This window comes from Syngnathoides biaculeatus, chromosome 15 (genome assembly GCF_019802595.1).
Source record: "Syngnathoides biaculeatus isolate LvHL_M chromosome 15, ASM1980259v1, whole genome shotgun sequence".
In the NCBI taxonomy this organism is placed as follows: domain Eukaryota; kingdom Metazoa; phylum Chordata; class Actinopteri; order Syngnathiformes; family Syngnathidae; genus Syngnathoides; species Syngnathoides biaculeatus.
In genome coordinates, this window is record NC_084654.1 from 21727058 (window position 1) to 21750385 (window position 23328).

General features: G+C 43.6%; 1 protein-coding gene across 2 annotated transcripts in view; it reads right to left on the reverse strand.

The window, feature by feature from the left end:
* The window catches only part of pacs2 (phosphofurin acidic cluster sorting protein 2), a 36762-nt gene that overhangs the window by 3386 nt on the left and 10048 nt on the right, over window positions 1-23328 (reverse strand). The window contains exons 2-22 of one of the 2 annotated variants that reach the window (XM_061844433.1): window positions 13712-13799; window positions 13536-13625; window positions 13324-13449; window positions 12964-13126; window positions 12818-12891; window positions 12657-12737; window positions 11431-11490; window positions 11192-11346; window positions 10059-10149; window positions 9923-9982; window positions 9725-9849; window positions 9082-9214; window positions 8907-9011; window positions 8714-8820; window positions 7349-7503; window positions 6948-7058; window positions 5829-5937; window positions 4682-4714; window positions 1552-1594; window positions 1426-1468; window positions 1184-1319 (exon numbers count right to left, since the gene is read on the reverse strand). In XM_061844433.1, coding sequence (XP_061700417.1) covers window positions 1184-1319; window positions 1426-1468; window positions 1552-1594; window positions 4682-4714; window positions 5829-5937; window positions 6948-7058; window positions 7349-7503; window positions 8714-8820; window positions 8907-9011; window positions 9082-9214; window positions 9725-9849; window positions 9923-9982; window positions 10059-10149; window positions 11192-11346; window positions 11431-11490; window positions 12657-12737; window positions 12818-12891; window positions 12964-13126; window positions 13324-13449; window positions 13536-13625; window positions 13712-13799 — 2088 coding nt within the window. The remainder of the gene's footprint in view (window positions 1-1183; window positions 1320-1425; window positions 1469-1551; window positions 1595-4681; window positions 4715-5828; window positions 5938-6947; window positions 7059-7348; window positions 7504-8713; window positions 8821-8906; window positions 9012-9081; window positions 9215-9724; window positions 9850-9922; window positions 9983-10058; window positions 10150-11191; window positions 11347-11430; window positions 11491-12656; window positions 12738-12817; window positions 12892-12963; window positions 13127-13323; window positions 13450-13535; window positions 13626-13711; window positions 13800-23328) is intronic. The other variant, XM_061844434.1, reaches the window with a different exon arrangement.

Here is a 23328-nt window from a genome sequence, read left to right on the forward strand (position 1 = left end):
CGTCATCGCTTGCGGGTCATATTAGTAGGTCAAATATTATGACACACAATACGAGAGTTGTGTCCAAAACACGGGCCGAATAAAGCGCCCTTTAAAGAATATTTAATGAAATGAAAGATTGCCCGGCGACGAGGTCGGCTGGGATGGGGTCCGGCCCGACGGCGACCCGGGCAGGGAAAACTACATTGAATATATCAAATAGAGTACCTTTACCATGTCAATATTAATAATAATAATAATAATAATAAAAGATTAAACGGCCAAACAAGTACCACTAAAACGAAATAAAACAGGGAAAATTAAGTGTCCTTAAAATTAAATATAATGGGGAAAATAAAGCACCTCCACAATAAATTAAAAGGGACAAGGAAAGTGTCTTTAAAATAAAATAACAAAATAAACAATTAGTCAAAATACAAAAAAAAAAATTAAAAGAGGAAAATAATGTACACTTCAAATAAAATAGAGTAACATGCGGTGGACAAAGCATGTCAGTAATAGATAAAAATAAAATAAAAAGAAATATTTGAAACAATATAATAGTTTACAATGTTAAACAAATAGAATAAAAAAAATAAAAAGGACATGGAAAGGGCCTTTAAAGTAAAATATCAAAATACTCTTTCGATACAATTAGTCAAAATGCAGAAAAAAAATTAAAAAGGGAAAATAAAGTACACCTTAAATAAAATAGAGCAACATGTGGTGGACAAAGTGTGTCAATAATAAAAGATAAAAATAAAATAAAAATAATACGAAAAACAATATAATATAATAATATATAATGTAAAATAAATAAAAGAAAAAGAAAATACCCTTTAAAGAGAATGAAACAAAATTGCAAGGTACGAGTTCTTGAAATAGCATCAAATCAAATAATGGATGACATAAAATGTCTTATATAAAAAAATAAATTGAAAAAAAAAAATAAGCCAATAAAAATAAATAATCACGAGGAAATGAAAAATCGCGTAAGTGTCCATTTAGTAAAATAATACATTTAATCAAATAACGTAAAAAAGTTTGAAGGCACACTAAAAATCTTCTTAACCTAAAATAAGATGGTCTCCTTTCAGTAAAATGAAATCAAAATAAAAGAAAGTTGCTGGGATAGCGAAAAGAACTAAAATTGACGCGTTCCGGGTTCGAACAGGTTCCGGCACGCCGGCGGCGCGTCACTCACGTGTACACGCAGAAACTCGTGTTGACGGACGGCGAGGAGGGGGGCGTGGGCGACGCCTCTTTGAGCGCCGGCGACGCCTGAGGCGGCGCGGCGAGCAGAAGCGAAGAGCCGGGGGGCGCCGCGTCGTCCGAGTCGCCTGCGGGGGGACGGAAACAAAAACCCGATCGTCCCTCAATACAATTTCAATGACGTATCGGTAATAAAATAAAATAAAATAAAATAAAATAAAATAGACATCTTGCCCGCGGTTGCTGAGGTTTGCTCCACGATTCCCACTTTAACCATCTGCAGGATGGAAAGGATGACACTGAGATGAGCGATCAATGCCAACGATCGGCGACGCATCGTGACAGGGCGACGTTACTCACGCCGACGAAAGGGATGAACTTCTGACACGAGTCCTCGTCGGGGCTGCGGCAAAATAAGAATGCGGGTTAGGGCGGCGGGTGACGTTTGAACGATTGCACTCTGCTACTGGAGCTATAACCACTAAATGCCAAGCTGAAGGGGAACAAAAAAATAAAATAATAATAAATCTAAGGTTAGTAAGCTTCAATTTCATATCCGGGTCATAACATTAGACACACGGGCGCCTTTGAAGGGATTGAACCCGGGACCTCAGAACTGCGAGGCCAAAGTTTTCCAGCAGCTCCACCGTGCCACCTAAACTAAAGTACCCGTCTAGTTCCAATAAAATGATATAAATGTAACAAAACGTGCTTAAAACAAAATAAAATAACACGAAGGTGCTCTGTTCCTCTTCTTGTATTGTCATGTCATTATCCAAGACGCTTATCCTCACAAGGGTCGCGGAGCCTATCCCAGTCACAAGGCAGATATCGACACCATCGCTGAGCGGGAATCGATCCCGCGCTGCCGGCACCAAAGGCGGGCGTGTGTACCATCAGTGAGCCCTGACACCAAATTCATTAGACTAAATTTGATCAAATGATGAATAAAAAATCAGATGGAAAAGCTTTGGCCTCACAGTTATGAGGTCCCGGGTTCAATCCCGGACTCACCTGTGAGGAGATGACAACCGTAATTTCCGGCCTACAAGCTGTGACTTTTTTCACACGCTTTCAAGTCTGCAGTTTAAGCGGTGATGCGGCGCTCGCGTTTGCGCCGCACTAGCATTGGGCTAGCATTAACTCACTTGGTTATGAGCCACGGTACACAAAAAGACTTTAAAGAGTTTAACGCTAGCGCTGCGCTAACGCTAGTCCTGCGCTAATGCTAGCCTTGCGCTAACACTAGCCCCGTGCTAGGATTGGGCTAGCATTAACGCACTTGGTTATAAGCCACGGTACACAAAAAGAGTTTAAAGAGTTTAACGCAAGTGCTGCGCTAATGCTAGCCCTGCGCTAACGCTAGCGGGGCGCTACCGTCAAACGGTTTCTGTGTTCTGAGGCTTATAACCAGGTGCGCTCTGTAGGCTGGGAATTACGGTAAATAAGTAAAATGAGCCGCTGTGAACAGGAGTGGGCTCACTCCATTTTTGTCTTTGAAAAATTAAAGAGTCAAGACGTGTAGCGTGAATTCAGAGATTTGTTTCTAAATACGTCACACGTTTGAAGATCATCGCTGAAAACATGCAAAGGTTGAAAAAAAAGGCAAAGTAACAAAAACACACACGAAAAACAGAGTTAGCCCACTCTCATTCGTAATGGCGGTGATCAAGAAAGTGTGATAAATAAATCAACAATTTGGGGGATTTTGTTTTGTTTTTGTCATGTTATGACCCGGTGAGCGACTCGGACATGCCCGTTGGCCGCCAATCGACGCGTAAATAAATAAAAAGCAAGAACCTCTCTACGCTACTCATTCTACGACATCTACGGACGTCACGCTAGGCGCAAAATAGCCTAAAAAGGGGAAAGGGTGAGGCGAGCGGGGTCGTCGCTCTTGCCTTGAGGACACCTGCCATCGCCCCCCCAGGGAAGAAACTGACAGGCTACACCAGAGTAGGGAGGAGGGGGCGGGGGGACAAAGAAGAACAAGAAAAAGATGAAGCTCACAAGCCGGATGCGGTCGCCTAGCAACAAGACGCGCAGTGATTTGCTCTGCGGGTTGAAGACGCACATGCGAGATGAAGGAAGGAGGCTCGGCAAACAATGATCAATGATGAATTTCCCAAAATCTTTTTTGCGCAATTATTCAAATTATGATTCTGTAAGATTCGAATACTATTCAACAAAAGTCCAGATATATTTCTTGGAACATTCCATCTATCCTTTTTTTACTTCCTATTTCACTTTTTTCTCCCCATATCAGATCGTATTTTTGAGATTTCCCACATATTTTGCAAATTAGATTATAGCCTCGTTCATATCAAATTACAACATTCCTAATATTACACCTTTTTCATACTTTGACTACCGTAATTTCCGGCCAAAAGAGCGCACCTGATTATAAGCCTCACCCAGTACATTTGTACAGGAAATACCATATTGTATATACATAAGCCGCACCTGTGTATAAGCCGCAAAGGCCCACAAATAAACACGAGATATTTACAATGGAAGACGGTACACAGAAAGAGTGCACAATGTTTTAATAACTTAGCTTAGTTTAACGTAGCAACAACGCGGTAGCACAAACAGAGCTGGTAAAAAAAAAAGAAAAAAATAATAATTATCGGTAAAAAAGAAAAACAGCCGCGGCAGCTACACAGTAGCAACATGCTAGCCCAGCACTAACGCTCGCGTGGCGCTAACAGGGACGGTTTAAAAAAAACATACCGGTAAAAATCACTGAGACACGGCAGTAACACAGCAGCAACGTGCTAACGCTAGCACGGTGCTTACAGGGCCGGTTAAAAAAAAACATACCGGTAAAAGTCACTTCCTCGGCACATATATTCCTCCAGTCTCGCTCTTAACTTGCAAGAAAATGCACAAATTAGCCGCATCACCGCAAAAGCCGCAGGGTTGAAAGCGTGTGGGAAAACAAGTTGCAGTTTATCGCCCGGAAATTACGGTGCTTTATTTTTTCTTCTACAATCCTATTCCCTTAATATTACAACATTAAATCTTATAATATAGGACTTTTAATCTTTCTATTACACATATATTACACTCGTGAAAATACAACTTTTTCCCCCTGCCCCAAATCCTAATTTATTCTTGTATTGTAATGTTATGACTTTTTCATCCAAACAGTTTGACTTCATTCTCTCTAATTAGTAACCTCATGTCAAGTTATGACGTCATTTTTCCAAGATGACACTTTTTTTCTTGTAACTTTAAGCCCCACCCCAAAAAATATGACATAATTCTCTTGTATACCTGTAACACCTAATTTTATTCCTCATCAGATTGCAATGCCATTCCAGTCAAATCGTGCGGCCCATAAAGCAGCAAGAACTTAAAAAGTATGAAAAATGGCGGTAACACACAAACAAAAACACACACATGGGGGCGGCGGGGGGGGGGGGGGTGACGTGGAATATGAATTACGAGGCGGCGCGAGAGAGCAACTGAAAAAGAAGAACAGTACCTGATGGCAAAATCAAAATGAAAGCTCTTTTTCCTTCAAAAAAAAAAAGACAAAAGAAAAAAAAAGAACACAACACAAAAGCACATACACATGTTATTTGCACACGCACAATAATGAAAACACACACATATTTGTATTATATTTTTAACTTTCTTTTGGGTTCTTTGGGAATCGACACTCACTGGACGATTCATTAGGCACACCGACACAAGCTGTAATGACGTCACATGTCAAACCGTGTTGCCATGGTGACATAAATTTGTTAATTAAAAATAGACAAAGTATTAGGGACGGGTGTCAGTGTGACAAAGTTTGCCTTGGGGGAGGTCTGCGTTCAATTTATTAGTCAGGGACTCTCAATTATGGACAAATTATTATTTTTTTTGTCATTCAAAAAAAAAAAACAAAGTGCCATGCCCAATATAAAAAAAAAGGCTGCTTTTGGTGGCATTTTGGTTGCCTAGCAACTGTGCTGAGGCGACGCACTTTATTTTTTTTTTTCCAGCTGTAGTCTTGTTGAACAGATGAAAGGCTTTTGCCACCGTGCTCCGGCATCTACAGGCAATTACAAACGTTTTTCGCAAGATTTTACAAAATCTTTTTTTCACAAAAAAATAATAATAATATGCTCACAACATTATGAGTTTCTCGAAAATAGGCAATGTCAATTCCTTTAGGGTTATACATGATCATTACGTTACGAGTGTGTCCTTGTAAATTAAAAAAAAAAAAAAAAGCTCCTCTCGGGCTTCTCGGTGCGGCTATATAATATATATCATACAAGTCATTCTTTGCAGAGGATAAAAAATATATGTCTGTGCAAAAAAAAATAAAAAATTGTCTAATCAACAGCTGGTATCTGAGCAAGGCCACTTGTATCTCAAGACACCAGTACATGTGACAAAAGTAAGTACACCCCAAACATTCATAGTGGCGACACAAAATATTTGAATATTTTCACTCAGGGGGTGAAGATTAATGACGGTGACAGTAAATTTCCACTGTTGTTCAAGCCGTACACTCCCCAAAAATGTCTTTTTTTTTCAGCGTTGTCCCATGTAAATATATAATGTTTCCCAAAATGTGAGGGGTGTGCTCACTTTTGTGATATTGTGTGTACTGTACATCTGTCGGGGGAAAAAAGTACCTCTTTTGTTTGTACGTGAGCATGGCCTCGGCGATGGGAAGCTGGTGCGCTCCGTTTGCGCCCAGCATGTACTGCGTCACCCTGGACGCCACGTCCGGACCTTCCTGGACTGCACACGTCATAAACATAAATATATATATACACAAATATACAGTACGGTACACATACACAAACATTTATGGATGAACTTCAAGTGCAAAGTAACCTTCATTTGATCATCTCCAAACTGATGATCAATGGCAGTCGAGCATTTATTCAATTATTATATTATAAATGATTATTTATTAAATCCAAAGGTTCACATATGTTTCCCACCTTGCATAAATTTATTCACGTGATTTTTGTTTTCAAAAAATATTTATTCTCATAGCAAAAATAAATAAATCTCGCATAATATACAGGGATTTTTTTTTCCAACAGCCTATTAAGTCATTTTTTCATAATAAAACTTCTATGTTTTTTTAATTTTAATCATGTATTTTCCTTGTAAAATATCTTTTATTCAGTTTTTCATTCGTACATTTTCTTGTGAAAAATGTCTCTTGTGAAATTTGGAATTTTGAACTTGAAAGAATTTTTTTTTTTTTTCATGATTTGTAGACTTTATTTTAACACTCCTATGACGTTAGTAATTTCATAAATTTACTCACACAGTTGACAGCTTTATTTTTATGGTATTACAACATACTTTCAAGTTAAATTCGAATTTTGTTCTCATTTTTCATATAATATTCACTACTATTCATTCACTTTGTCATTATATTAGGACTTTTATTCTCATAATAATAATGAAGACATTACAGTTAAAAACTGTTCATTCATTATTGTTATTATTATAATATAATATAATATTAGTGTCAATACTTATAATTTCTTACATTTTATTCCCTAAAATTACAACTTTAATATCAGAATGTGGAGACGTTTTTTTTTTTTTCAAATAACACCATAACTTTTTTTTTTATTTAATATTATGGCCTTACTGGCTCTTTTACAAGGTGGCCTCTTATAATTGATATAAATACAATATGCAAGTGTTACTATGTATCTTCTGGGACACAATCCAAATACTTTATTGATATAGTTTATAATACAGCACTTATGTAATATACAGCTTACCGACTACAGGCGCCTCGGGTTTGAGAAAAAGGTCCTTCCAGGCGGCGTCCTGGAACAAAGCGTTGTATCTGTAGTCCACGGTGCCCAGATACTTGGACACGGGGTGCACACCTGGACGCAAATACACAAAGCCGTTTGTATTAAAGGGGGGGGGGGGGGTTAATGAAAAATTGTTTTTTTTTTTTTTTTAAACTTTGCATACAAATACTCATTTTTCTATCCAAGATACGTTTATGCCTGTGGGCATGGCATTGTATGTTATCTATCTACGTGTGTTGCTCTGCCGTTTGTGTTCATTTGTCACACAACTACATCCAACTTTCGACGCTAACTGTTAGCATGTCAGTGCCGTTTCGCATCGTTTGTGAGCATTGAGCCAGGAAGAGAGTTGCGATCAGCACCCAGCGGGATGACAAGGAAGCGCATGTATCCCAGCCAGTCGGGCGTCTTGTGGGTCAGGTGGTCCACGAAGAGGCGGAGCACGGCGCTGAGGTAGTGCTGCGCGCCGGCCACCGCGATCTTGATGGGGACGGGCGTCTGCGAGTTGCAGTTGCAGCTGCACGAAAACACAAATATACGCAAAATTATTCTCAACAACAAAAATGTCTGCCTGGAAATTATTAGTATTTTATGTTTAAAACAAAAGAGTGATTCAATTGCAGACTTCGTTTTGTACAACTACAGTTCCAAATACTAGCGTAATTTCCGGCCTACAGAGCGCACCTGATTATAAGCCTCACCCAGGAAATACCATTTGGCACATACGTAAGCCACACCACATTGAAACCCACGTTGAAACACGAGATATTTACAAACAAAGACGATAAACAGAAAGAGTTTTCAAAGTTTTAATACCTTAGCTTAGCTTAACATAGCAAAAACACGGTAGCACGAACAGAGCTGGTAAAAAAAAAGTAAAAAAACATACCGGTAAAAAAAAAAAAAGCACACAAAAAAAACTGCCGCGGCAGCTCCACAGTAGCAACAAGCTAGCACGGCGCTAACGCCAGCGCAGCGATAACAGCGGTGGTTTAAAAAAAAACACACACACCGGTAAAAATCACTGAGACATGGCATAAACACCCTAGCGCAGCGCTAATAGGGCCAGACCGGTAAAAGTCACTTCCTCGGCACATATATTCCATCGGTCTCCCTCTTACCTTTTCCGCTCGAGTGCCCCCTTGCCGCTGTTAGAAGCAACACGGCAGCACAGCACTAACAGGGCCGGTTAAAAAAAACATACCTAAATCACTGAGACGCGGCAGTAACACAGTAGCAACAAGCTAGCACAGCACTACTGCTAGCGCACCGCTAATAGGCCTGATTAAAAAAAGACATAGCGGTAAAAATCATTGAGACACGGCAGTAACACAGTAGCAACAAGCTAGCACAGCACTAACGCTAGCGCAGCGCTAACAGGGCTGATTAAAAAAAAGACGCAGCGGTAAAAATCACTGAGACACGGCGGTAACACAGTAGCAACACGCTAGCACAGCGCTAATGCTACCGCACCACTAACAGGGCCGGTTAAAAAAAAAACATACCGGTAAAAGTCACTTCCTCGGCACAAATATTCCACCGGTCTCACGCTTACCTTTTCCACTCGAGTGCCCCCTTTGCGTCCGTTAGAAAAAAATGCACAAATTAGCCGCAGCCCCACATAAACCGCAGGGTTGAAAGCGTGTGAAAAAAGCCGCGGCTTATAGGCCGGAAATTACGGTAATTAAAAGAAGGAAGGAAGTAGGAAGTAAAAATGAGAGTCTCACAATCTCTGTATGCGGGACACGATGGTGTTGAACGCCGCCTGGATGTCCGCCGCGGTGCACGTGCACACCACGGGCAGGTGGTGGTTCTGGAGCACGTCCGACAGGTACTGAAGGTAGACCGGAACGTGCGCGTCAAAACGGGAGATCGCGGAAAAAAGAGAGCGTTCGGGGAACGTTCGGGAGGCAAACTCGCCTGCCCCTGCCAGTCGGACGTGTTGATGAGGATGATGCTGTCGGGAAGCCGGTTGTCCGACACCAGGATGTGGTTGAGCTGGTCGTACACCGTCTTCCTCGGGATCTGCATTTCCGAAACGGACACCGGGAATCGGACGACGTGAAAGCGGGCACCGTGTACTTCCGCTTCTTACCTGCAGGTGGCTGCGAGTGTCCAGCGCCCGCTCGTTGTCTAAACTGTTGGCTCTCTCGTTCTGAGGCCTGCTGGGCTGGCGTTCCTTCAGCGACGTGCTGCGACCCCGCCTGCCCGCCAACTTGGGCTCCTGCCTGGAGGCGTTCAATGACCCCATCACGGGTCGGACCCGAACTTATGAAAACATTAACATTTGCTCCCGACTTTATGTATTTGGCTGGGTAAGATAGCGGATGTTTGTCCCTTCGTGCATTCCGCCGCTTACCTCCATCCATCCGTTTTCTTAGCCGCTTATCCTCACTCGGGTCGCGGGGAGTGCCGGAGCCTATCCCGGCTGTCAACGGGCAGGAGGCGGGGCACACCCTGAACTGGTCGCCAGCCAATCGCAGGGCACATCGAGACAAACGGCCGCACTCACAATCACACCTAGGGGCAATTTAGAGTGTCCAATTAATGTCGCATGTTTTTGGAATGGGGGAGGAAACCGGAGTGCCCACCCGGAGGAAAGCCACACAGCCACGGGGGGGGGGGGGGGGACATGCAAACTCCGCACAGGCGAGGCCGGGATTGAACCCGGGTCCTCAGAACTGTGAGGCCAACGCTTCACCGGCTGAGCAACCCACCGTGCCGCCTCCGCCGCTTACCTGTTGGACGAAATGATGAGCGACTCCGTCTTGGTCATCTTGCCACTAGGGGGCAGTCTGTCCAGGAACGTGTCCATGTTGTCCATCTCCAGCTCCGTGGTCGGCGTCACCGCCTCGGGATGCTCCTGAAAAAAATAATATTACTAACTATGAATATCGACCAGCATCGCTATATCTGTGTGTGCGTGTGACATTTACATAAGAGGTGTTTTCAGACACGTTGTCCTCGCCAACGCGCTCGTTTTTCTCGGGCGCGATCTGGAAAGAGAGCAGAAACGTGAGACGGCGAAATCGAACCGAGGGTTACCGACGGCGGTCGTGTCGACGGTCCGACCGGGCTGGGGGGCTCGCGGTGGCTGCGGCTGCTGTGGATGCTTCCGATTTCCGTCTGCGAGCTGGAAAGGGAAAGACCCTCGAAATATGGCCTGAAATAGATACAAAAAAATAATGGAAAAAAATATGTCTTTTTCACTCTTAAATAATCTAAAATCCATCCATCCATTTCTTTGCCGGGGAGAACGTGCAAAACTCCACACAGGGACGTGAGCGGAACTTGGATTTCGTCCTCTGTCACGACTGCAAACGAAGAGTTCAGACGCAAAAAGCAGATATATCCATTTTTTTTGTTGTTTCTGTTTCACTGGTGTCAAAACCGAGGCCCGGGGGCCCGATCTGGCCCGCCGTATGGTTTTACGCGGCCCGCACAGGCAAATCGTGTGCGTGTCAACTTCCGGGATTTTTGTTCAAATTTCTAATTGCCATGTCATAAATGACAAGTTTGAGATATTGCAAGCATTTTTGTGTGACCAAACATGAACAATAGCGGGAAAACCCGTTGACCTTGACTTCTGATTCCAAATCAGTGTAAAGATAATGAGGCGATTTCACAATCATAACAACCTAGTTTGACACCCCCTGATCTACAGAAACAACAAAAATAGATGTGTCTGCTTTTGGGTCTGAACTCTTCAAATGTCTTCAGTTCCTGCTGGTTCTTGTGGCATTTTCCCTTCAGTTTTGGCTCAGGCGGATTCGGGTCAGGTGACCGACTCGCGCGTTGCGTAACGTTCCACTTCTTTGCCTTAAAAAAAAAAAAAAAACCCTTTAATCGCTTTCACAGCGTGCGCTCAGGATCAAAGTCCGCCCCAATGAAGAATTCTCTCTTCTGGTGAAGAAAAACTTAACCCAGTTTACGACGGCCGGGGTAAGGAATATGTTTAGGTTTCAAAGAAAAACTGATCTGGAGGGTTCGCCGGAAGATGTAAACCCAGCCCAGAAGCCCAGAATAGAATTTGGAAAAAACTAAATCGAAAAAAAATGCCTTTCCAGTTCTGGAACAAAATCCTGGATAAAAAAAATAAAGTAGTAACTAGTATCAGAATTTAATTTTCAAGCCTGGATTGGTCCGTTTCGTTCCGGTGACGTTCGGCGCCAAAAAGATTCGACTCGTGTCAGGACTGTACTCACTTGAGTTTGGGTTTGGGTGTGCTGAGGACGCTGTCGTCGTCGTCCAGCTCCGGTCCGCTGTCGCTGGGATTGTCGAACTCCACGCTATCCAGGTCCAGATCTTCCTCCTCCACCTCCGGAGGAACCTCGGCCGGATCCTGCTCCGAGTCCAGGACCTTAGCCACGAACACGCAGGAACGGTATTAGCTTCCGCAAATCCGGTTGAATCCTCATCATGAATATGATGACGTGCCGGTCACCTCGTCGGAGACTCTGAACCGCTTGAGGAGGGCCACGACTCTCTGCTTGAAGTTTTGCTGCTAAAAGATGACACAACGAAAACAGAATCAGCACCAAGTCTGGGCGGCTTTAGCATTAGCTACAAGTACATGATCACGTTGGTCTTCTGTTTTCACGTTAGCCTTCCACCCTTCATTCCGGTTTTACCTTCGGATTAATCCGAGACTTAAGTTGTCCACCTTCCAGTTTTAGCCTCAGCTTGTTCACAGTCGGTTGTACCTTTATAGCTAGTATTTGTTTTAGCTTTAGTGTTCATTTTAACGTTAGCTTCAGGTTTTTGTTAGCGTGTCTTTTTAGCTTAGGTTTTTGATTGTGAAGTATTAACTTTAGTTTAAAAATATGTGTTAGCTTGAACTTTGGTTTTGACTTTATCTTTTAGCGAGTGAAGCTGTGACTTTTGTTTTAGCCTTAGTGTGAGCGTTGCCAGAAGATATAATTTTTATTTTAATTCCAATTTAAGATTTAGATTTAATTTGACGTTTTGCTAAGTCGACCTTCGCCCACTCTTTAGCTTTAGCTTTAGCTTTAGCTTGATCTTTGGTTTAAGATGAATCGAGAGCAATTGAGTTCATTTTCATCCTCAGTTGAAGCTTTATCGTAGCTTTCTTTTCAATCTTAACATCCATTTCATCTTTAATAACGCCGTTTTCTTGCTTTAGATTTCGTTTGTGACGTTTTAAGTTCAGCATATGTGTTAGCTAGCTAAAGCATTAGCTTTAAATTGGGTTTGACTTTTATCTTCGCTCCAACCTGAGCCTTTAGCTTTCTTTTTAGCTTCAGTCTAAGCTTCATGGTACATGTTCACCTATCCACTCCATATAGGATTATCCATCCATTTTCTTTGCCGCTTATCCTCACGAGGGTCGCGGGGAATGCTGGAGCCTATCCCAGCTGTCAACGGGCAGGAGGCGGGCTACACCCTGTACTGGTTGCTAGCCAATCGCAGGGCACATGGAGACAAACAGCCACACACACAATCACACCTTGGGGCAATTTAGAGTGTCCAATTAATGTTGGGTGTTTTTTGGAATGTGGGAGGAAACAGGAGTGCCCGGAGGGAACCAACGCAGGCACCAGGGACCTCAGAACTGTGAGGCTAACGCTTTACCAGCGGATCCACCGCGCCGCCCATTTAGCATTAGCATTATGGTTTTCATTTTTTGTTTTTTTTTTTGTTTTACTCAACTCTTGTAATGGATGCCGTCCTGACGATGGACCTTCTCTGCTTCTTTGGCTTTCGCACGTCGTACTCATCGTCTTCCAGATCCTGAACCAGAAAGCTCCTTTCACTTCAAACCGGACCGTCTGACGTTTGCTTGTTTTGGTTTTTAATCTCGACGATCCCACCTGAGCCTGTGCCGCGTCGTCGCTGGCCTCCTGCTCCGAGGAGAAGCTCTCGTACTCCTCCTCCGAGTAGTTGTCTGCCCAAGAACAAGATCCAGCGTTCGGAACGAGCGAACGGTTCGGAAGCGGACGGAGGCCGGCGGCGGTACCCGAGCATTTGATCTTGTGTCCGGCCTGCAGGCTGCCGTCCTCGTGGTCAATGGGCTGACTGGAGAGCGAGAAGATCCAGATCTCGGCCACCTTCCCCAGCAGGTCCTTCTGATGGCTGCACAGAGGGAGCACCTGGCCTCCCTCCGTCGGGTGCTGCATCACCTTGGGCGGGGGTGACAAAAAGACTCGGTTGTGAGTGCACTTATGGCATGTGTACCGCCGAGGTTTAAATAAAAATACATCTGGAGGTCGCCCGCAGGTTGCTGATGAAATCTCAACGCAGGCGAGACACAAAAAGGCCCTAAGACGGACCCTTGAGGAACACCCTGCCAACGTGGAACGCGAGCGGCCGCCCGTACCTCTGCCATGTCGATGGAGCCCGCAGCCAGCGTCTTGTACCCGAGGATGGTTCGGTTCTTGTAGCGCTTGCGTCTCTGCAGCAGGATCTGGAGCTTATTGCCCTCCCGTTTCAGGAAGTGAGGGTACTGATGATCCGTTAAAACAGCGCAGCCAAATGTTTACGTGTATCCTACGAATGCCGATTGTACTCGATGATACTGCGTCTTCATACCTGCAGTGAGAAGGTGAGGGCCAGGTCCGTCTCCACGGACCCACTGGGGGGCAGCATGATCTCGTGGGACCTCAGGATGCGCTTGGAGCCCTGCACGCGCACACACACGCCGCACTTCCTGTTTTACATATTTGAACTCACTCGACCGAGCGCACAGCCGCGTTTATGATCCCTACTTGAATTTTGACGGCGATGACCACGGAGATGAGCTCCTTGTCGAGTTCTCGGAGCACCACCAGCTTTTTCAGCGTCAGGCTGCAAAGCCTGATGGGAAAAGGCCGACATGTCGGAAGTCACAAGTCGTTGCAGTACCTATATGTCTCCCTAGGGGGCGTTCAATTTCCTTGCTAGTTTTTGTTTCTTCAATTTGCAGACAAAAAGTACACATAAATTGAAATTAAAATATATTAAAATATTCAAGTAAAGAACTTACAATAAAACCCTTTATTCATTGTATTAAAATGTACATATATGATTTATATAATAATATATTCTTAATTCATTAAAATATATAATAAAAATACAGGCAATAAAATTGAAAAATAAAATATATTGATTGTAATAATAAGCGGGGCACGGTGGATCAGCTGGTAAACGGTTGGCCTCACAGTTCTGAGGTCCAGGGTTCAATCCCGGACCCCCCTGCGTGGCGTTTGCATGTTCTCCCCGTGCCTGCGTGGCTTTTCTCCGGGTTGGCGCTCCGGTTTCCTCCCACATCCCAAAAACATGCGACATTAATTGGACACTCTAAATTGTCCCAAGGTGTGATTGTGAGTGCAATTGGTCGCTTGTCTCCATGTGCCCTGCGATTGTTTGGCGACCAGTTCAGGGTATATCCCGCCTCCTGTCTGTTGACAGCCGGGATGGGCTCCAGCACTCCCCGCGACCCACGTGAGGATAAGCGGCTAAGAAAATGGATGGATGGATGGATATCAAAAATACAGGCAAAAAAATTTGAGGAATATATACTTAATATTAATTATAATAATAAGCTGTTTGAGGATGTCTTAATTAATCATAAATCAAAGTGAATGTCGATAAAATAAAATGATTATGGATGTGATGTAAAAAAATGGTGAATAAGTCACAGAAATGAAGAATGTGTGAGCAGTTCTAGTTTCATGTGAGCTACGATGGGGGCTTTTGTGGGTGGGGGGTGGGGCTGTGCCAACACAACCAAACGGGCACCCCGGAAAGGATTGGGGAGGGGGTCCGACCCGGGGGGGCTGTGTGGCGGCCGGTGGGAGTTTTCGGGGGGCTGTTTTCAGACACTTCCTGTACGAGACAAAAGTTAGCGGGGGGGGGGGGGGGGAGAGACACCCTTTTGGTTCTTTTGGACTAAATTATTCAAAGAGGCTCGCCATGAATCATCTCCTCGCGAGCACCCCCACGGTGTGCACTTTGGACCGCCGATTAAACATTGGCCAGTGAAATGTTGCCCAGTGACGGAAAAAAAAAAAAAAAACAAAACAAAAAAAAAAAAAGTGGTTTTCTTGCCAACTTGCTGCCGCCCGCGGCAAATAAAGGACGGGGCGGCGCTGTCACTTGGCCAGTATTTCTTTGATTTATTTTTTATGTAATATAGAAATATTTTAGATTGTTTGTATTTTTATTTACAGTACATTTGATATTTCAGATTAGATGAGATTTTATAATTACTTATACATACATAGAGTATCCTAAATAAAATATGTTTAAGTGTTAATAATAACACTTTTATAAATATTTGAACACATTATTATTGCACTATTCTTATGAACTGAGCTGTATTAATTTTGAGATTGTATGTATATGGTGTCCCCCAAAAATATATACACACTTTCAATAATGATATCTGTCAATTATTTTACATGTAATAAATGATTCAAATTATGACAAACATCATGTTTACAATTATTTAAAGTCAAAATTGAAATTTAATAATAGTAATAATAATAACATACATACACAGACTTAGTGCACAACCTTTATGCTACATTAGTTACTGTAAATATGCTAATATGTTGTATTGGAGCAAATACAGTATAGTTTAGCTATGTCAGCCAGTGTGTGTGTGTGTGTGTGTAAATACAATACACGCATGAATAATAAAAAAAAAAAAACAAGAGTTTCCCAACTAAGTGGCTCAGTAAGTTGGAGTAATATATATTTTTTTGTGTCTGTCTATATCCTGGACTGTTTGTGTTCATATATGCTAGTTTTGTTAGCCCTTATCTGCTTTTTTGCACCCTGTGTTAGCATTAAGCTAGCAGACTTGCGTAACTTTGATTAAATACACAATATATATACATATACATACATATATATATATATATACATACATATATATATATATATATATATACATATACATATATATATATATATATATACATACATATATATATATACATATATATATATATATATATATATATACACACACACATATATATAAGTATATTGCATTTTCACGTTTTGAAGAATTGTTTTTAATCTAACCAACTACTTGTTGTTGTGAGGTCCGTTGGCACCATTCAGGACTTGTAACTCGAAGTTTTGCTCGGAACTGAAGGCAGATGGGTTTTTCCTGAGAACCCTGGAACTCGGGTCATCTGTAGTGACGGTTAAGAATTTGAAAAAGAAAAAAAACGAGACACATGCAAGGCAAAAGCGCTTTCGCAGTTCAAACAAACGGATCCGACCTGACCGACCGGATCGGTGCGGCGCCTGCGGTGCTGCGGACTTTGTCGCTAAGTTGAAAGGCGAAGCTCTCAATTTATCAGTTTATCTACGTTGCGACCCTCACCTATGGGCAAGAGCTGTGGGCTGTGAGCGAAAGAACAAGATCCCGGACACAAGCGGCCCAAATCAGTTTCCTCCGCAGGGTGTCCGGAGTCTCCGTTCTAGATTTGGTGAGAAGCTCGGTCATCAGGGAGGGGCTCAGTGTGGAGCCGCTGCTCCCCCGCATTGAGAGGAGCCAGATGAGGCGGTTGGGGCATCTGATCCGGATGCGTCCCGGACGCCTCCACAGGTGAGGTGTTCCGAGCACGTCCCACCGGAAAGAGACTTCGGGGACGACCCAGGACACGCCGGAGAGACTATGTCTCTCGGTTGGCATGGGAACGCCTCGGGATCCCTCCGGAAGAGCTGGAAGAAGTGGCTGGGGAAGGGGAAGTCTGGGTATCCATGCTAAAGCTACTTCCCCCGCGACCTGACCCGGATAAGCAGTAGAAAATGGATGGATGGATCCAACTTGAAGAGGGAGAAACCCAAACATTGAGACAAGCGGTCTCGAGGCAGCTTTCAATGGCGACCTTTCTTTCGAGAAGCCCCAGGCACGGCCACCGCCGCACCACCCCCCACCCCCGTGAAGGCCCGCCATTGTCTTCTCGGACCCGCGCGCACCACGACAATAGACGCATTCTGGGTTGCGGTCCCGAGCGCGGTTCCGAAGGCGGACGGAGCGAAATTTCTGGCGGCCGTTTGGGGTGTCGCGCTTTGGTTTCGGAAACGAAGCACGACGGGCCTAATTGGCCGTGTGCGTTCTGGGAGTTAATCTAGTCTCAAGAACGGCTATTTTTAATAGAACGCTGAATTATTTCTAAGAGGATCTGCTTTAATGGCGCTGACCCATTTCTCCTTGGCAGGCGGGCCGGTTACGCTTATGTTGCATGTTAATGACTGGGATTTCTGGCCCGATATTTGTATTATACGCTTATTACTTATCATCATCACTATCAACATTGTGATAATAATAATAGTTGTCATCATCATCAGTTTAAATATTTAAATATACAAATATATTTATCTCAATCTAAAGTGTTTGAAAATATTAACAAGGTTTTTTATTTTCATTTTGTTTTAAAATTATATTACATTGACATTAGATTATATGCACCAATTAGTTATAATAATTTATAAATTTCCAAAATGTGTTTCAAGTATATTCCAGTCATTTATATTATTCAAATTTTTTTTTGCATTGACCTGCAAATATTTATTTTTAGATATTATTTAAAAATATATACATTTTATGTAAATATATAATGTCATACATAGCTGCTTTTATTGTATTTATTATTGATGATATTTTTTTCATATTGATCTGCATTAATATGAAATATTTATCTGAATTTATGAATTATAAATGAGTGCAAGACAAAAAAAATTATACATCCTTCATTTTTTTTTTATTTACTTATCCATATCCTGTCATGGATTAAAAAATAGGTGTAATATGTAATGTTTTTTTATTCTATTATTATTACCAATAATAAATAAATAAATAATAATTATGATTAAATTCCTTTTAAAATAATGTAATTTACTTATCAAGATAATATACATAATTAAATAGATCAACAATTTTATTCGCAGTGTATTCCACATCTCACATCCATTCGCATGAGTCATTGTAAATTGAAATAATCTCACTATTATATCTGTGTTTTAAACGAGCTGCAAGTCAGGTTGGTTTTTAATTTGCGTTGGCCACCCAGAAACGCGCCGGGCCTCGACTTCCATCTGCTGCGGTGGCGCTGCGCTAGGTTGCGTGTGGCACGCACTAGTAGACAGCTGCTGATTTTTTTCTTTATTTATTTTACACACCAACATTTTTGGTCGGGATACGCACACACGCCACAGCGCCACCACCCCCGGAGGAAAACCGGCCTCGCGGGCTTTTGGGAAACGTATCCCCTTGAAGGAAGTCCATGGGTCAATATGGCCTCCGCCCATTGCAAAATGAATTAAAATTGAAAATGAACGTGTTGGTTCGTAGCTAGCTTTTTTCACAACACCGCCATCTCGTGGGCGCGTTGGGTCCCTGCCCCGCTTTGCTCGGTCACGGACGATTAAACGTGGATGGAAAATCCCGAATCTTCACCACCGCGGCTCATCTGCTGCTGGGGAACAAAAAAAATGAAAAATTGAAATGACCGTCTAGTTCTCCTTCTCCTCTGGAGCGCCATCGGGCCGTTCAAGGTGAGCCCGGGTACAATTCCATTAGAGCGGAACCGCTGACGGGGATTACAGACATTTAATGAAGCCTTGACCTCGCTTTCATGCGCTCTCCGGCCTGTTTCTGCTTTTTTATTTTTTATTTTTGAAGCAAAACTATCCATTTTCAAAGGCTGTAATATTAAGGATTGAGGCTGACATGCGATACTCGATTAAGTGACGGCTGATCGGCAATTTTTAAGACCTTTGAGATCTTAGGGACAAAAAATGTGCGCGATGACGCAAAATAGCGCACAGACAGACAATGTCATTTAATAACACCAAAAAAAAACATAGAGAGATGTGAGAGAGAGAAGAAGAAGAAGAAGAAGAAGAAGGGCGTTTTGGTCCAGATTCGATCAAAAAGGTCCAGATTTTGGTCCTCGCAATCTGCTCGCATCGGGGGCTACGTGGGGCAGTTGGCCACCTGCCCCACCAGATAGATCGTCGGAAAAAAAAAACAAAACAAGCAATTGTTGTCGATCGAGGAATGTAAAAGGAACTTTTGTTTCACATTCAAAAATATTAGGGGGGGGGTATTGTGTGAGTGATTTGCAGAATACAGTAACGCAACGCTATTTTTGCGCTGTGGTCAAAGCCAAGTCTAATCGAAGAAAAATTCTTTGGCGCCATCTAGTGGCAGCTTGGTCCCAAACCCTCAAGTCAGGGGTGTCAAACTCATTTTTAGCGTGGGGCAGTCAGAGGGTCGTTATGACTGTGAAAACACCAAAAGCTTGAATTGACCTATCATATCCATCCGTCGATCCATCCATTTTCTTAGCCGCTTATCCTCACGAGGGTCACGAAGAGTGCCGGAGCCTATCCCAGCTGTCCACGGGCAGGAGGCGGGGTAAAACCTGAACTGGTTGCCAGCCAATCGCAGGGCACATGAAGACAAACAGCCGACCCCACAATCACACCTATGGGCAATTTAGAGTGTCTGATTAATGTTGCATGTTTTTGCAAGGTAGGAGGTGCCAAATTTCATGTTTGCACATTAAATTTAGGAACTAGCGGCACGGTGGATCAGCTGGTAAAACGTTGGCCTCACAGTTCTGAGGACCTGGGTTCAAACCTGGCCCCGCCTGTGTGCCTGTGTGTGTGCGTGTTCTCCTCGTGCCTGCGTGGGTTTTCTCCAGGCGCTCCGGTTTCCTCCCACATCCCAAAAACATGCAACATGAATTGGACACTCTAAATTGTCCATAGGTGTGCCCTGCGATTGGCTGGCGACCGGTTCAGGGTGTCCCCCGCCTCCTGCCCGTTGACAGCTGGGCTCGGCTCCGGCACTCCCCGCGACCCTCGTGAGGATAAGCGGCAAAAGAAAACTGATGGATGGATGGATTTAGGCACTAATTTTGGAATCAGAAATCAAGGGCAATGTTTTTTTCCAACTATTGTTGATGTTTGGTAAAATGCTTGCAATCTCTCGTCATCATTTATGATATGACAAGTGGAGATTTTGGTACAGATTTGAACAAAAATCATGGAAGTTGATACACGTGATTTGCCTCCGCGGGCCACATAAAATCGGGCGGCGGGCCGGATCTGGCCCTCGGGCCTTGAGTTTGGCACCTGTGATCATCTTGCATGGGGGGCAAGTAGGGCAGTGACCCACCAGATCCAGATAATAAAGCTCAGTGCAAATCCTAAAAATGCAGTCGGAGACGTTAAATATCACTTTTAGTCGTTACGGCGTGCTCGCGTGGGGTAACGTCGGGGCAGCGACCCGCCAGACGACCAGATGGGACTTTGGCGGAAAACGTCGGTGTCGAATCTGGATTAAAAAGTTCCGTTTGAAAGGCTTTCGTCCAAATTATCATGACATGCTGACAAAATCGTACTTCATAAGCCTTCACCGCTAACAGTTCGTTCAGTTTGATTTCTCAATTTGGTACGAACAATCACAATTGACGTTTTTTAGAAAGTGTTATCATGTTGCTAACGGTGTTAGCATAATCATGACAAAAATTGTCTTCAGACGGTAAGGGTGGGGGAGGATTCGGGAGTGGGGGTAAAAAAAAAAACATCTCTGCTTCATGCTAAGCTAATGACGCTAAGCGCAGCTAATGATGCGAACTCAGATTGCAACTGTCCATTTTTGTCGTTTTTTTTTTTTGACAAAAGCATCTCGATTGTCCTTCGGCGTGCGTCGGAAGTTTTCCTGCGGGCCGGCGCGTTTTCTCATCGATCGCAAAGAATCGAGTTTCACACGGGGCCAACCTTTCGCGTCCGTGCCGGGGGGGGGGCCGGGGCCGGGGATCGGATTCCCGGGAAACGCGACACCCGCACGAAATAGCTGCCACGCAAGCATGGCCGACAAAAAAAAAAAAAAAAACAACAACAAAAAAAAAGAAATGAACGACAGAGAGTGTTTGGGCATTCGATCCCACGAGAAGAGAAAAGCCAGCTGTTTTCATTAATAATTGCTGAGGGGGAGCCATCACATTAATTATACGACGAGTACGTGTGCCCGTGCGTAACGCGACTGGTTTTTTTCCGTTGGTGTGCGGATTTATTTTACACGAGGTGGCAGAAACAGCTGCAAATAAGTATTTGAACACCTGAGAAAAGCATGTGTTAATATTTTGGTACAGTAGCCTTGGTTTGCGATTATAGAGGTCAAACGTTTCCTGTAGTTGTTCACCAGGTTTGCACACACTGCGGGAGGGATTTAGGCCCAGTCCTCCACACAGATCTTTTCGAGATCAGACAGGTTTCTGGGCGAGTTTCAGCTCCCTCCAAAGATTTTCTATTGGGTTTAGGTCTGGAGACTGGCTAGGCCACGCCAGAACCTTGATGTGCTTCTTACGGAGCCACTCCTTGGGTTTTCCTGGCTTCGGGTCATCGTCGTGTTGAAAGACGCAACCACGACCCATCTTCAATGCTCCGACAGTGGGAAAGAGGTTGTTCCCCAAAATCTCACAATACTCGGCCGCCGTCATCCTCTCCTTAATACATCGCAGTCGTCCTGTCCCCCAAAGATTGATGCTAGCACCCCCATGCTTCACAGTAGGGACGGCGTTCTTGGGATGGAACTCATCGTTCGTCTTCCTCCAAACACGGTTAGTGGAATTATGACCAAAAAGTTCCATTTTGGTCTCATCTGACCATAAAACTTTTTCCCATGACTCCTCTGTATCATCCAAATCATCACTGGCAAACTTAAGACGGGCTGGACTTTTAAAGGCGAACGAACAGGTCTTTGAGGGTCAAAATTCTAGCTGATAAAGAGGTGTTCAAATACTTATTTGCAGCTGTATCACACAAATAAATCATTAAAAAAAAATCATACATTGCGATTTCTGCATTTTTCTTTTCAGATTATCTCTCTCACGATGGGCACGCACCTACGATGAAAATTTCAGACCCCTCCATGATTCCGAAGAGCTCGCAATATCGCAGGGTGTTCAAATACTTATTTTCATCACTGTATTCGGTATGTGTGAGTGCGCTTGTACGAAAATAAACAAAAACAGACTTTGGATTCCCAGGCCTCGTTTCCTTGTCCTGCACAACGGCAAACGCTGCATTTTTTTTTCCCGGAGACTCGCAGGAGCTCCTGTCTGTCAAATGTCAAACGATTGGACGCGCTGGCCTCGCCGATCACCCGCGTCGCGAACGCACAAAAACGCATCGCAGATGCACAAATACGCGGTTGGGAGAACGCGAGCGCCGCGCTCCACGTTCACCTCCGTCAGCGGCGCGGGGCGAGGAGTGGGAAATGGTTTCCGTGGCAACCCGGGAAGTCAACGCAGAAAATCAAAGAGCGCGGCGAGACAGGTGCTCGCAGTTCTCGGGCTAATTGCGCGGCGACTTGTTGCTAGGCAGAATTCGTGAGGCGCCAACTTGCTGCTTCGATTTTTAGCTGCCGCTCGCACCGAGCGCAGCAAAAATCGAAGCGTGCGGAAAGGAAGACAAGTGACGTAAAAAAAACAACAACAACAACAAAGCAGCGTTAGCGGCGCGCGGTGGGGCACTGCCCCAAATGCAAAATCTCTTCATGTGTCTTCTCTGAGCTATTTTTTTATCGGTTGATTTATTGTATTCATATTCCCTGCTAAAAATGTTCTCTAGAAATTCTATAGAAATCTGTAGAATTCTATACAATTCTATAGAATTGTACAATCAACAATCAAATTTAAATTCTTCAGAAATGTTCCATTGACAATTTTGAGTAGAGTTGATTTCGGTTTTATTTACAGCTGTTCAAATTGTTGGCAAATGCAGGTCCACATATGGAAAAAACAAAAACAATAAACAAACAAAAAAAAAGAGTTGCTAGCCTATTTTTATGCTAGCTGTTCAAACGAAGAAAGTGCAATGTGTTTTGACAGTTTACATGACAAAAAAAGTTTTTTTTTTGTTCAAAAAATAGATTTATGTTCTGGATACTTAATTTATGCCATTTTTTTCCAATAACTGCAAAACTACAAGTTGTGTATTCTTCCAGTTATTCGGAAAAAATTGTGACAAAAATTGATTTGTGCTCTGAGCGATAATTTTACAGCAGATCCGACGATGCACAATTCTGCCGCTGTTCAAACAAACAAACAAAAAAAATATTTATGGAATGGAAACATTTGGGGCGGCACGGTGGGATCACACTCTAAATTGCCCATAGGTGTGATGGTGAGTGCGGCCGTTTGTCGCTACGTGCCCTGCGATTGGCTGGCGACCAGTTCAGGGTGTACCCCGCCTCCTGCCCACTGACAGCTGGGCTAGCCTCCGGCGCTCCCCGCTGCCCTCGTGAGGATAAGCGGCCAAGAAAAACGGACGGATGGGTTCTCTAGTCAAATTTTACGGCACCGCAAAG